The 16,076-nt window shown below is 37.8% G+C and overlaps 1 protein-coding gene across 1 annotated transcript in view; it reads right to left on the reverse strand.

Moving 5' to 3' along the window:
• Positions 1 to 1,307: 1,307 nt before the first annotated feature.
• SOHLH2 (spermatogenesis and oogenesis specific basic helix-loop-helix 2) overlaps positions 1,308 to 16,076 on the reverse strand; it is a 51,435-nt gene continuing 36,666 nt past the window's right edge. The window contains exons 7-11 of the mRNA XM_024925304.4: positions 7,812 to 7,959; positions 7,566 to 7,657; positions 6,782 to 6,900; positions 3,623 to 3,876; positions 1,308 to 2,146 (exon numbers count right to left, since the gene is read on the reverse strand). Of these exons, the coding sequence (XP_024781072.1) occupies positions 2,126 to 2,146; positions 3,623 to 3,876; positions 6,782 to 6,900; positions 7,566 to 7,657; positions 7,812 to 7,959 (634 nt within the window). The 3' untranslated portion in view covers positions 1,308 to 2,125. The remainder of the gene's footprint in view (positions 2,147 to 3,622; positions 3,877 to 6,781; positions 6,901 to 7,565; positions 7,658 to 7,811; positions 7,960 to 16,076) is intronic.

A 16,076-nucleotide genomic window follows, 5' to 3' on the forward strand; every position in this document is an offset into this window, starting at 1 on the left:
GATTTCCAACACCTTGTGTCATCAGGAGCCTGGCCAAGTGACCTCTTAAAATGAATCATATAGTACGACAGAATTGCAGCATCACAAGTTCCTATTGGGTCATCCAGGCCACTCCCACCATTTAATGTTTAATTCCCCCACTTTGGCATTCCCCTCCAGTGCTGACACCCCAAACCACGTCTCTCATCTATATCTATTGCCTGTGCTGCGATACCTGAATGTATTTTAGCTACTTCAACTCGGGTATCATTTAAATACCTCAAATGCAACATGTCCCCATATAAAATTGTCATGTTCTAATGCCATGACTCCAAGTGTTCTTCTCCTTGCACTGTCTCAGTGAACATCAACACTGTCTCACTAGCTGCTGAAGCCAGAAGCCTGGGTGGCATCCTTAATTATTTGCCCTTCCTCACAGCCCCTATATCAGATCATCTACTATGTTTCACTCATCCTGCTACCACCACCGTGAAACTTACAAGCTGTCACCTTTTCTAGGCAAGCTCTTTGCATCTTCTTCATTGTGAAAATAACACTGCAACTGTCTGTCCCATGACCAGCCAACTTGATTTTACAAGGAAAATCCTGCTCTTTTTCTACAAGGTAAAACCCAACTAACCTTTCTTCCTTGGCTAAGAGTTGAGCTCATTTGGAAGAGAATAATTTATTAAAAATGAAATTCTCATATTAGAAATGAATTTGGACACTTGCATGAAGTACAGGATCATGGGACCCAGCCTTGAAAAGTAGAGAGCTCTAACGATGGATCTGGTAGCCTCCTCTTTATGCTGAAAGGAAAATGGGACTGAGAGAGCAGCAAGTAGAGAGATGGCTCTAGGGGTCACACTTTTTAGGTCCTCTGTTGAAGAATTTCCAGTCACTGGCTTCTCTCATAGCCCGCATGGAGATATAAAGAAACCCTGGTACAAAGCAAAAGCCCCAGCAACAATTAAGACCAGCTGGGAACATAGGCAGTAGTCCCAGTGTCCAAAATACCTCAACAGGTTCTCTTCTAATGTCAAAGCAATTATTCCTAAAGGAAAGAGAATGAAGAATCATGCACCTGTTTTTAATAATAAGAATAAAACCTTAGTTGGAAACTTCTGTTGCTTTATAAAGTATGTCAAACATCTGCAGATTCCATCATTTTGGTATCCTCAAAGAAAAGTTGTACAATTTGATGTGAGAATTAGGCTATGCCTACAATTTTTAAGCTTCTCAAAACTCTAGGAAATTAAATTCCCTACATAGTACTACTAAAAGAGAAAACATATATTTATTAAACAAAACAAAAATGGATTACAATGTTCAGGGTGAAAACTGAGTATTTTATTTAATAATAAAACTTACATATAAGAACAATTCAGTGAAATATAAAACAAACCTTTTTCCTCCTTATTTTCAACTGTCCTTTCTAATACCCATAGGGAGGAAGAGATGAAAAAGAAAAAACCTGCTAGTCTGTAACTTAAGGTCCAGAAAGAAATATTTACCTATTAGCCATCGTTTCACTCAAGGGATTGTGAAATGCAAAAGCACACATCAATTTATTCATTAGTAGTCAAGTGAGGAGGTAAACCCCTCTTTCAGCATCTCTCTGCATATCTTAGTTTGGATGGTGAATGAAGAAGGAAACTCTCTAAAATGACAAATAAGGAAAAGACCACCTAGAAATGAGTGACAGTAATTCACAGGGATACTAAAAATAAGAATCGAGTTGCAATATCTGTACTCAGTGACACAAGGTATCAACACACCTTCTCAATCTAATCATTTTATCGTGTCTACATGGATCTTCCTTATAGCATGCTTTTTTCATAAATTGTGGAATATTTTTTGAGAAAAGAGAGTGTAGGTCACTGAGGCCATTTGTTCTTGTAGCTCTCTGGCTGGCGGGGATCCAAGTGTGTATGAAGATGAGTGACAGTGTGCGGCCAGCTTTTTCGCTGCTGGTCTTTCTATCTGCAGAAGCTTTGAGTGCATTTATCAGAAGCCAAACCATGCCAACTCTTTTGATATTAGGTCTTTGGGTGGAGCTTTCAAAATCATTCTTTGTTCCACTTTTCCTAGATTGTCAAACTGCGCCCAGTAGGTGGTTGAGAGTGTGAATTTCAAACATGTGCTTTTAATATGCCCAAAACTGTTGCTGCAAAGAAGGGGGAAAAACCCACATTAATTGAATCCTCACCCATTCTTACTCATAATGTCATGATTGTATTTTCTATATCCTAAAACAATCTGAAATGATTTGCAAAACTATGTGAAATCCTCAGGTGAATAAGCTTACAGGTTTTTAAATACATATTCTTATTAAAAGTAATTATTTTCTCACAACAATTCAACAAAACCCACCCAGAGTAAGTATAGGTCAACAATTAAAAAATGATAATATTGTAATCTTTGCTTTCATTTACCCTAGCCTTCCTATTGGAATACTAATGATCATTAGCAACATAACGATATCTGTAGACACTACATATTTTAACATTTCTTCGCAATTCTCTTTAGAATATTTTTCTTACAAATATCTTTTGGAAGGTCACTATTATTCCCATTTTATAGATGTCATATGAAGATTGTAACAGTATCTACCTTCAAAGGATCACTTCAGGGATTCTCATAAGATCATGCACATTAAGTACACAGAGTATTTGGCACTATTAGTTATTGAGTGCTCAAAACATGTTAGCTATTGTTAATATGCAAAAGTATTAGCAACTATATTAAAGTTAACAGAAGTCCATTTTAAGTAGGCCAATTTAGTTTGAGTCTTCCTCTAGCACTAGACAGTTCTTCCAAACAATGCAGGTATGACTGTTTCATATGCTGGTCCATGTGCCAGGACTGCTCTTGCCTCCTCACTCCCGATTCCTCACCCCTCTACCTGGCTATTCCTTAGTGGCTAGAGATTGACATAGATGGTATTTCTCCAGGGGTGAGCAGTCACTAACCTTGCCCACATCTAGCTGATATATATAGTGGGGCACTCCTCCTACCCGCTTCAACCATATTATAATTTCTGCTGCTTTGTCTGTATCCCCTTAACACTAAATCTGCATGAGGGCAGGGATCCTGTCTACCTTTGTATACCACATTCTTAGTACAATGACAAGCTCAATGTCAGAACATAATGGGTGCTCAGTAAATATCTGCTGTATGAAGACACCTGGTATCTGAAATCAGCCTGGCTGGTGACTGAAAGAAAGCTTTTTGATTAGTGTAAGTGATGCTGCCCACCTAAGAGATAAGCAGCAGTTAGTTACGGGGCCAGTTGAGGATGAGGGTGCTAAAATGGGATGCGCCACTGTGGAAGCTCTGAGTAGAAGCAGAGGGGTGGGCAATCAGTGCTAGGGGAGATCAGATTCCACCTGGTCACCGTCAAACTAGCACAGTCCCATTCAGCTTCACTGGTTCTGGACATCGAGACACCAGCCCTGCAGCATGGGGAGCGAGAGCATGGGTTGACTGCACCTCCTTTTCACCCATCAGGGTAGAGAGACTCAGAATCAAGCTCTTAGGTCCCAGCCTTCCAACCAGAGTAGCAACAACAAATGCAGGTCAGGGGTTTCTGCTGGCTGGAGTGAAAGGGTCCAATCTGATCCATGGACCCCTGGAAACTTACCAGACAGTTGGGATGTGTAGTGCACGTCTGGCCCAACCCAGAAGTGCAGTGCCGAGGGAGAAGCTTTGAGACCGGGGGCACGGCTGAAGGTAAATGAATTGAAATGTTCTGATTTGTTACAGCAGTTGCATCGTAGGAAGGGGTGACTTTAGAATATCTGACAGTATGCAAGGAATTCAGAGACAGCGCTGCACTGGGAATGTGAGTTTTATATGGATCACCAATAGCATTCTCTGAGGTGGAGCTTGATGGAACTTTAATGAGAAAGAAAACAAATATGGGTCAGTATCCACAATTCTGTAATTCGGAACGACTGTTATTCGACATAAACTGCCCGCTATTTCATTTCCTCACATTACAAATCTGTACTACCTGCTACACTCGAATGCTGATGGAAAAACAAAGTGAACTTTCTAATTGTGACATTTAGTGCAATACACACACTATAAATTAGTGTTCATGTATCATTAAAAGACAGGTTTTATAGAAGCAGAAGATCCCTGTGCCTTCTGATGTATGTGAATGTGCACGTCAATCAAAATTGACTCTCTCTGAAGCAAGGAAGAAGGTTGGAAAGAACAACTGCATTCAGCAGAATGGTTTATATCATCATATAGCTATATTCTACATGGTAACTAGAAGAAAAAAATTGAATATATAATATTAACAATGTAATCTCAAATAATACCATGGATATTTATTTTCTACTGGACATTAATAATATTGAAAGTAAAATAATATAATGGTATGTCTACTTTAAATACAAATGTATCTGAAATGTTTGTGGAAAAATAATTTAAGCAAATGTACACAGAGATTTATGAAAAAGAACAGAAAAAGGAAAGCTGATAAGGTTAAAACATGTCTGTGTTACAGATCAGGCTCAGCACAGAAACCTTGGGACCTTGGGTGATCATTTAACTTCTCTAGCCTTCAACTTCCTGATGCGGGTAGTGAAAGCGAAATTCGGAAGACTTAACTGATTGCAACTTCTCTGATCCTCTTTCCAAAACAATTTGGCAACATGCATTAAGAGCTATACATACATTCACGTTCTCTGTTCTCTAAGTCACCCATCACACTCTTCCAGGAACCCATTATACTCTTCCAGGAATCCAGTCCAAGGAAAAGTCCAAAATACAGAAAACTTCATATATGGGAAAATATTTCCTATCATATGATGTAAAAAATCACTCTCTCCCCAAACTGCAAATGCTAAATGTAGCGACTGGAAAATGGCTAAGAAAATTACTCTACCCTTGATAAATGACTAAAACTATTAAAATGGTGATGAGTGATGCATAACAACAAATATACATATGTATGACACAAAGTTAAGTAAAAAAATTCAAGAAACAAAATGGGATATCCAATGATTACTACTATAGAAAAATATATCTGGAAGAAGACTTGAAGGAAATACATTAAAAAATGAACACGGTGATTATCTTATCCAGGTTAGTAAAGGATCGGCACTGGTTTTCAAACGCAAAAATGTATTTACATCAAATAAAAATGGCAGTTTTGACTCCTTAACCTTCAAGGCCTCCTAGGGTTTGAACATGCCACAGGTCTATTCCTAGCATATCTCTGGCTTCCCAAGATTGGTCTCCTTAGGGGAGGCAGTGTCTTGAAATGCTGGGGCATAGAAAGGCCTGAACTCGCTGCCATGAAAAGAATGTTTCAGAGTTTCTGCAGGACATAAATAGTATTGTATGTACAAAAAAATAACATTGACAGGCATATGCCTGTGGCCTGATCTCTACCTGATTTAATCTAAGCTGATTTAATCATTCCATGTCACATTCAGCCACTGCTACTTATGGCAATTTTTTTTTTTCTTCTCCTCTCTTCTCTCCTCTAAGTTGGGAGAAAAGTCTAAACTGACTAAAATAACACCCTGAGGCTTCTTTGGTGATATGAAGAATCAGGGCTGGGTTCTATCTGGGGGTCCCTTCTCTTTTGACTTTAGACACTATCCTGAGTAACCTTCATTTGTTCCCATGGCTTCCGCCACATCCCCATCTGTGCATGGTTCCTCTACTACAGCACTTACAAGACTGTCTGGGCCATCATTTCTTTTGTGACCCTTTCTACCACTAAGTTGTGAGCTCCATAAGAACAAGAACGGCCTTTCATTCATCTTTGCGTCCCCATCTTTGAGGCAGGGACATTTAAGCTGAGAACTAGGGATGGACTTGGTACTAACTAGGGCAGCTGAGGGAGGAAGGACATTCCTGGTACAAGGGAGGTGCTTGGTGAGAGCAGAGCCTATTGAAGGAAGTCAGAAGTGTCATCTAGGACTGAGAGGCTGAGGAGAGAGGCAGTCCTGTCATCTAGCGTCTAACATTTAGGTCAAGAGGTCCATACCTTCCTGGTTTCTAGACGGAGAGTAACTTTATCTTTAGGAATACTAAAAGTCACAAACCGCTAGCTGTGTTCTTTTCCTCTATTTTTTTCCATCTTGTTATTTCAGGTACACGGGCATGTCTAGGCTTATACGGCACATATAACAAAAATGCCTCCCAGCGGGAAAGCATTTGTTCCACAATGAATATTCACATAATGAGATTTCTTGAGCCCCTCCTGTGTGTTGGTCATTGTTCTAGGTACTAGAAATACAGCAATGAATAAAACCAGCCAAAAAATTCCCTGCCTTCATGGAGGTGACATTCTAATGGAAGACAGGCAACAAACAAAACACACAAGTAAAGAATAGCAGAAGGCAGTGAGTGCTATCAAGACAAATACAGCAGAGAAAGTGGCTGAGAAGATCTCTTTGAGAGGTGACATGCAAGCAAAGGCAGGAAGGAGGTAAATAAATATGTTAAATGCTCAGGACACAGTCAGTCCTGAAATTATACGAATACTTCCCCTCCCCTGAGATTCTATTCATATTATAAACAAAGTCACCAGTGTGCTTATCATCTATCAATAGAATGAGCTTTCTGGTAATTACGGTCAATTTTGAGCCCAGTTTCTGGCATAACACTATTTAAACACCTGTAGCCACCTTGTGTGCCTGAGGCTGACAATACCAGAAGGACTCATCAGCTCTCCTGGATTCCCCGGTTATGGTGGTGAATGCACAGGAGCCTGGGGGTTTGCAGGGCAGGGCAGGTCCCCCTGTAAGTGGCACAGATGCTAGGAGAAGCTCACCTCTCACAGCTTCATCCAAGGAGCTCTCTGCATCAGGAGTGGAGCACCCATTCCAGCACGTATTAGTCAGGAATTGGAGCCCTCTCTCAGGGGAGTAAGTGCTCATCACACTATTTTCCCTTGAAAGAACAGAAAAAATTATTTGCACATTTTTCAAGGAAAACAATGTGAACACTGCTGAGTTCAATTGCCCTTTTATCATTCAAGTTCTAAAAACCCTGATAAAGCCTCAACTATGGATTATTTACATATGAACAAAGATACATGACCCATGATAATTCCTTAGGATGTGCAGGAATGATGTGCTTTTTCTCCAGTTTCTCTTTGTTTACATATTCTGATCAATCTAGAGAAGAAAGTAATCATTTGGGAAGTCACATTTTGCACTAGTGACCTGCTTTAAGCACCACTAATTGAAATAGGGCTGGACAGCTCCAGGGCCCGAGACCTCTCCACGATGGAGGAACACCAGAAGCCATCACGTCCCTGCTGGACCACCAGCATCCCTACACTCACAAGGGAGAAAGCCCCATTTTAAGAACCTCAGAAATAACGAAAGGAGAAGCAAGGGTGAGTCACATGATGAAAAAACCACGGACCTGAGAATATTACCTGTGTTTATCACTGCAACGAAATGATACACATCGGCAATTAGAAAAGTTTGCTGACCCTTAATAAGCCCCTGCACTTTCACTGTGGATAGCAGTTTTTGTCTACATATTTAGCATCAACATGGGAGGAAAATAACTAGCAGACTTCAGATTCGCAAAAGCCCTTATCATACCGCTGTGCCATGACAGTGCCTGGGAGAGACAGCTCAATGGGTGTTTGTTGTTTCTTACAAAACCTCATGTTGCTCTGAAGTGCTTCTGTAATCTAAAAAACACAGAAATATATTTAGGTAGATACCGACATTTTTACATAGATACAAAGACACATACTTTCCAATGATAAAAAATTAAAAGAAGTAAAATTGTAGTATTAAAGCATGTCTATAAGGATAAAATTCAAAGCTTTGGGAGTCGAATACCTGGGCCATAATGGCTGGAGAGATTTTCTCCCGGATATATTTCACATAATCAACTGTTGCCTCAAGAACTGAAGCCGCATCATTCTTTCTCCCTTTTACATACGGCAAGAGAGTACGCAGCTGCTCACAGCAATATTTGATTCTTTCCCTGGACACAGAATTGCAATACATAAAGAATAATTAGTCTCATTGTCTTCATTGTACCCAAAGACAAACAACACTTCCTCCTGGGTATGTTTGTAAAGGAACCATCCCCTCCCTATATAGTCTCCATTTCAGAGAAAGGCTGTGTCCCCACAAGCCAGCAGCCCTCACAGCCCCTGAAATCACAGCTTCCTGGGGCACCCACGCATACTGCTACACAAAGAACCACTGCCCAAGTGCACTGTGTGTGCTGATGGCAGCCCCAGCTCTCTCACCTCAGGCCTGCTGCAGAGCGCAGGATGCCCAGTCACCGAGGAAAGCACCCTTCCCACCCCCTGCTGCCTACGGAAATGTGCAGACCACTCTGCCCTCCGAGCAGAGAATTGTACATGATATAAAAATCCTTTTGCGATTCACACTAGAAGCCTAGAAGGCAAAGAGCAGTCAGGACCTTCATGTCACTGGGACCTAGACCACATTTCCAACAACAGATCAGCTAGCATCTTGTACCACATGACTTCATGGCCTGAGCAAAAAGAAAATCAGAAGGCTGCTTCCTTTACATGAGGTAGGTACAGACAGAACGAGCAGACCAGGATGCAGGTATCAGAAAGAAACTAACCTGTCTTTCACAGCTCTGAAGGGGGATAGGAAATGTAGATCTAACTGACTTAAGCCCTTGGTGGCTTCATTTATCCATGTGTTCCTTTAATAAACATTTTTAAGCACCTGTTTTGTGCTGAATACTACCTTGACATCTACAGGGTTGAATGGTGGCTCTGCTATTACTAACTGGAACCTTAGGCAAGTTACTAAACCTCTGTAAACACCAGAATGGCAGAGAAATTATATTTAAAAACCTAGTTTGACATACGGCCAATGAATAACTCAAATATTCTACATCAGTGGTGTTCTCACTGAGCTCTGAGGAACTCTGGGGGCTCTGCGGGGGTGTCTCGGGAACTATTCTGGGAAGGGAAGGATAGAAGAGTCAACAATTTGACAACGTGTGTGAAGGGCTTTGAAACTTTTCACACCCTTTGACATGGTTCTTCCACTTACAAGGATCCATCCTAAGGAGTGAATCTAAAACACAGAGCACAGTATGTATACACAGAAACCCATCAGAGCAATATATTAGTAAAATATAGAAAACAACACATAACATAGGAGGATGCCTTAAGTAAGCTGCTGTACATTATTAGTTCAGTAGAATGTCACCTGGCAGTGGAAGTGAGATGTTATAAAGCTTATTGGGGAAAAGTAGGCCACAAAACAGCATATAAAATATAATCCAAGCCACTAAACAAAGTAGAAGTGAAGCCTAGGAAAAAAGACTGAAGGCAAAAACATCCAGTACAGTTATTTCTGGATGGCTGGATGATGGATCATTTTTATTCCCTTTATTTTCTACATTTTCCAAATATTTTTTGCTAGGCATATGTCACATTCAGAATTGAAACTATTAAAATGCTATTAAAATTTTCCAACATTAGAAAAATGTTCAAACATAGAGAAAATTTGAAAGAATTATACAGTGAACACCTATACACTTACCACTTAAGAGTCTACAGTTAACATTTACTGTACAGGTTGAGTATCCCTCCCCATAATGCCTGGGGAAGTGTTTAAGATTTCAGACTTTTTTGGATTTTGGAATATTTGCATAGACATAATAAGATAGCTTGGGGATGGGACCCAAGGTTTAATACAAAACTCATTTATGTTTTATAATATATATATATAGCCTGAAGGAAATTTTATACAATATTTGTACCTGAAACAAAGTTTGTACACACTGAACCATCAGAAAGAAAAGGTGCCACTATCTCATGTCAGTGCTGAAAAAGTTTGATTTTGGAGCATTTCAGATTTCAGATTTTCAGATTAGAGATGCTCAACTAGTATCTGCTTTATTATATATGTGTCATCCCACTATTCATACATTAACATATTTACATATATTAAAGCAAGGTAAGTTGTAGACATAAGCACATTACACTCCTAAATGTATCAGTAGCTCAAATTACTTTATTTTCAGGTAAACACTACATAGAACAAAAATGCACAATGAGTCCCATTCTATGAGTTTGGACAAATACATACAACTGTATGTATTTGAAATATATATGTAATGAAAATCCTAATCACACATGAAAATCCATTATCACAAACCCAGAAAGGCCCTTGTTTCTTCCCAGTCAATACCATCCCCTAACCCCATAAAGCAACTACAATTCTAGTATTTTTTTTCCATACCACATCACTTTTGCCTGTCCTCAAATAGCATATAAATAAAATCTTACAGCATGTATTCTTTTGTAAAGCTTCTTTCACTCAGCTTTAATGTTTCTGGGATTTATCTATGGGGCTAACCATATCAGCAGTTTGCTCCTTTTCACTGAGCAACAGTATTCAAAAATATATAAATATGCCACAGCTTACTTATCCATTCTCTTATTGATGAACACTTGGGCTGTTACCAGTTTTGGGTTATTACAAATAAGGATGCTAGAACATTCTAGATGTCTTTTTATGAATGCATGGTTTTATTTCTCTTGGGTAATATCTAGGAATAGAAATGATGGGCCATTTTATAAGTTTATAAAAACAGGCAGAACTTTTACCACACCAAGGGAGTACCATTTTACACTTCCACCATCAATGTATCAGACCTCTTGTTCCAAATCTTTGATGATATTTAATATCATCAGTAGTTTTCATTTTAGCATTTTGGCCTTTCTGGGGGCATACATAGTAGTATCCATTATGCTTTAATCTGCATTTCCCTGACAGCTAATGATGTTGAGCACTTTTTCCTGTGCCTTTTGGGCACTTGTATAGCTTCCTTTGTCAAGCGTCCATGCAGATATTTTACCTACATTTTAATTGAATTGCAGGTCTTTTTATTTTTTAGTTTTAGCAATTCTTTACATATCTTGGATACCAGGATTTGTCAGATATCTGTTTGGCAAATATCTTCTCCCAATCTGCGGCTTTCGTATTTATTTTCTTAAAACTTTTTGATAGCAAAAGTTTTAAATTTTGATAAATCCAATTTATTTACTCTCTCTCTCTCATGGTTATTGCTTTCTATGTCCTGTCTAAAGAACATCTGCGTACTCTCAGCTCATGAAGACATTCTATTTTCTTGTAGAACTGTAATGTCCAATACAGTAGTCAATAGACGTGAGTCTATTTAAATATAATAAATATAAATTAATATTACATATATTAAAAATTCTTTTCCTAAGTTGCAATAGCCACATTTCGAATACTCAATAACCACATGTTGCTAGTGGCTACTGTATGAGATGATGAAGATATAATCTTTAACACAGCAGAGGATTCAACTGAATAGTGTCATCCTAGAAGCTCTATAATTTTAGCTTTATAGTACAGCTCTGAGTATGCTCCATCTTGAAATAATTTTTTATATGGTGTGAAGTAAGGGGTCAAGGTTGATTCTCTTCCAGATGGATATCTAGTTGTTCCAGCATCATTTATTAAAAAGATTTTCTGTCCCAAAATATTTGCTTTGGTGCTTTTGTTGAAAATCAAATGACTATAAATATGTGGATCCAGTGCTGGGCTATTGTGTTCCATTGATCTATTTGTCAACTTTTATGCCAGTTACCTACTGGTGATTGTAGCTTTAGGGTAAGTCTTGAAGTCAAGATAGTTTAAGTCCTTCTACTTTGTTGTACTTTTGCAAAATTGCTTTGGATATTCTAAGTCCTTTTCATACATTGTAAAATCATCTTGTCAATTTTTATGGAAAAAAACTTGCTGGGATTATGATTTGGATTCAAATAAAGTTATGTTTCAATTTGGTGAGAACTGAGATCTTAACAATAGTGAGTCTTTCAATTCATAATTATGGTATAATTCATGATTTAGTTTTTATTTAACTTTTCATAGTAACATTTTGAATGATCAATGTACAGATCATTTGGTTTTTTTTTGCATATTTGTTCCTAAGTATCCTAAAGCTATTTTATTCTACTTTAAATGTCATAATATTTATATTTTCATTTTATAATTATTTGCTGTTAATATATAAAATACCATTGATTTTTGTACCTTATCTTCTGTAACCCTGTTATAGTCATTCTTTGGTTCCAGTAGCTGTTTTGTAAACGTCTTAGGACTTTGACTTTATACCCAATCATGCCATCTACATATAGTAAGACAGTTTTCCATCTTCCTTTCTAATGTGTATGTCTATTTCTTTATCTTGCCTAATTGCAATGGCTGGGATTATTTATTTGATAATGAACAGAAATGGTAAGAATGGGCACCCTTAGTTTGTTCCTGATCTTTTTAAGGAGCAGTCAACATGTTATCACTAAGTACAATGTTAGTTATAAGTTTTTTATAGATGCCTTTTAACAAATTGAGGAAGTTATCTTCCACATCTATTTGCTGAAAGATATTTGTTTTTTAATGATAATGGTATATTGAGCATTGTCAAATATTTTTTCAGAATTTGTTAATCACATGGTTTTTCTCCTTTATTCTGTTAATGTGGTGAATTTCATTGGTTGATTTTTTGTTTTGCTTTGTTTTTGAGGCAGAGTCTCACTCTATCATCCAGGCTGGAGTGCAGTGGCACCATCTCAGCTCACTGCAACCTCTGCCTACTGGGCTCAAGTGATTCTCATGCCTCAGCCTCACGAGTAGCGGAGATTACAGGTGTGTGCCACCAAACCTGGCTAATTTTTTTATTTTTTTTTTGTAGAGACGAGGTTTTGCCGTGTTGGCCTGGTTGGTCCTGAACTCCTGGCCTCAAGGGATCCACCTGCCTCAGCCTCCCAAAATGCTGGAATTACAGGTATGAGCCACCATGCCAAGCCCAATTGGTTGATTTTTGAATGTCACACCAGTCTTGCTTTTCTAGGCTAAATCCCTGATGTGGTCATATTATATCTTTATATATTTCTTGATTTAATTTGCTAAAATTATGTTAAGTGTTTTTGTTTTTATGTTCATGAGGGATACTGGTCTGTAATTTTCTTTATAAATAATGTCTTTGTCAGGCTTAGGGTTATGTTGTTCCCATGAAAGGGGTTAGGAAGTATTCCCTCCTCCCATTTCTGTAAGAACGTGTTTAAGATTGGTATTACTTCTTTAAATGCTTGCTGAAATTCATTGGTAAAACCATCTGAGTGTTTTCTCTTTGGTAAGGTTTTGATAACAAGTTCAATTTTGTTAAACATAGAGCTATTCCGACTTTCTGCTTCATCTGGTATCAGTTTTGATAAATTGTGATTTTCAAGAATTTATCCAGTACATCTAGGTTGTAGAATTTACTGGCATAAAATTGTTCAAAGTATACTCTTTTGTATTTAAATATTTAGAGTAGCTATCGTGATCATCCCTCTTTCATTCATGATTGTGATATATTGTGTCTGTCTCTCTCCCAGCCTCCTCCCCCTTCGCCGCCCCACTTATTTGGGTTTACTTTGTTTTACTTTGTCTTGCTTCCTAAGATGGAACCTTATATTACTGACTTTTAGGCCTTTTGCCTTATCTAATATAAGCATTTAAAGCCACAGTGTTTTCCCTAAACTTTGTTGTAGTTTACTTAAAAACTTTGATATATTGCATTCTCTTTTTTTAAATTTAAAGTTCCAGGATACATGTGCAGTACATGCAGGTTTGTTACATAGCTAGACGTGTGCCATAGTGGTTTGCTGATATATTTTGTTCTCAAAAGATTCACTTTGAAATATTTTCTAATTTTTCTTGTGATTTTTTTTTTGTTTTACCCATGGATTACTTAGAAGTTTTTTTTTTTTAATTTCCATATATTTAAGATTTCCCTTTAAATCTTACTCTTACTGATTTCTAATTTAATTTCGTTGTTGTCAGGGAACACATCTTTATTAATTCAACTCTTTTGAATGTTTTGAAGCTTCTTATATGCCCACCGGTACGCAGTCTATCTAAGTGACTGTACCATGTGCCACTGAGAAGGAGTCTTCTGCTGCAGTTGTTGGGAGTGTTGCTCTATAAATATTCATGAGATTGAGGTGGTTAGCGGTGTTCACATCTTCTAGAGCTTACTGATTTTCTGGTGTCCAGTTGTATAAATTGCTGAGAGAGGAGTGTTAAATCTCCAGCAATTGTTTTAAAATTATCTATTTGTCCATTTAATTCTGTAAATTTTTGATCCAAATATTTTGAAGTTCTTATCACATGCTATTTGTGATTTTAATATCATTCTGAAAAGTTGACGCTTCTATCATTATAAATTGCCCCTCTTTACCGCAGGTAATACTGTTTGTCTTCAAGTCTACTTTATTTGATATTAAAATAGCCTATCTGACTTTCTTCTACTTCCTGTTTCCACAATGGATATATTTCTATTAATTTATTTTTTTATATTTAAAGCTTCTCTGTTACAGACAGTAGATAGCTGGGTCTTAGGTTTTGTTTGTTTTTATCTATTCTGAAAACTTCTGCCTATAAGTTGGATATAGTTGGATAAAGGTCTATCATACCTTTTTTCCTTCTGTAGTCTCTTTTGCTTTTTTATTCTTCTGTTCCTCCTTTCCTTCCTTTGTTTTAAAATATTTTTAAAAATCCAATTTTAATTTATCTTTTGGCTTCACAGCAATGCATTTTGCCTATCTCTTTAGGGTTGCTCTAGGGATTACAATATATATCTGAAGTTTTCATAGCCTAGAGTTAATACTTTATGACATCACATAAAATGTATAACTGCAGAAGTTATGCAAGTGCATTTATCCCACTCATTCTTCATGTAACAGTCATATGTACTATAGCTACATATGTTATAAACCCCATGATACATTGCTATAATTCTTGCTTATAACAGTTTAAGTATTTTAAATAGTTTAAAATGAAAAATGTTTGTTTTTGCTCAGACATTTATCATTTCTGGTGCTATGTAGTCCTTCTAGTGATTCGAGTTTCCATTTGTTATTATTTCCCTTCCGCCTGAAGAATTTCCTTCAGCTTTCTTACTCTGCAGGTCCACTGGTGTCAAAATATCTAAGTTGTCTTTTATCTGAAAATGTCTTTATCTTACATGAAGATAAAGGGAAATAATATCTGATGGAAATATGATTTGCACAAACAAGTGAAGAGTCTAAGACATGATAAATATGGTGGCATACATTAAAGGGTAGTTTTCTAATTTATTAATGTTTTAAAAACCAATAGTATACATTTATTTGACAGGCCTAGAGCAGCTGTATACTACTAAGATTTCTACTACAGAGGCAAGAAAAAGTGTCCTTGTACTTTATGTCCCTTTGATTGTGGCAGCCAAGATTGAGTGGGGAAATGCAGGAGCAAAAGATGGTAATACAGGGAAATTCGTGGGGAGAGAATTTTTGCAACTCAGACAAAACCTTTTATACAGTGAAGAGCCTGTTCTACTGCAAACAAGAATCTGAAATTTGGGTTAAAAAGATAAGAGTTAAGATTAAAGTCACTGAAAATTACTTATTTCTCCAATGAAGAGTCAGGGTCCATTTCCTCTCCTCTTGAATCTTCACTGGCCTGTGCCCACTTTAACCAAAAGATATCTGGAGAGTGACTCTATGAGAGTTCTGGGACCAGCATTTCAGAAGATGTAGCTTTCACACTGGTCTCATGGAATCCTAAGCCTTCATGTAAGAGGTCCTTCTAGCTTGCTGGAGATACCATGTGGAGAAGTGATGAGACCACAGGGAAGAACAGCCCATTTGAGCACAACCTGCAGCCATACCCACCAGAAGACCACATGTGTGGATGACGCTGCACTGGAATCTCCAGACAGGCCAGTTTTGCTGGTTGAACATCATGGAGTGCCATGGTTAACACCACACTGAGAAGAATCACAGAGCCAAGCTCTGCCCAAACTGGTGACTCACAAAATCATGAGATATGATAAACAGTTTGTTGATTTCCACTACCAAGTTTTAGAGTAATCTGTTGTACAGTATTAGATAACTGGACGACAGCTTACTGTTTAAGCAAAACAAATAACAATGCTGGGTTGATAACTGATGTGGCTTGGATGTTTTGTCCCCTCCAAATCTTATGGTGAAATGTGATGCCCAATGTTGGAGGTGGAACCTGGTGGGAGGTGTTAAATTATGGGGGCAC

Source organism: Pan paniscus, chromosome 14, assembly GCF_029289425.2.
Source record: "Pan paniscus chromosome 14, NHGRI_mPanPan1-v2.0_pri, whole genome shotgun sequence".
Taxonomy (NCBI): Eukaryota; Metazoa; Chordata; class Mammalia; order Primates; family Hominidae; genus Pan; species Pan paniscus.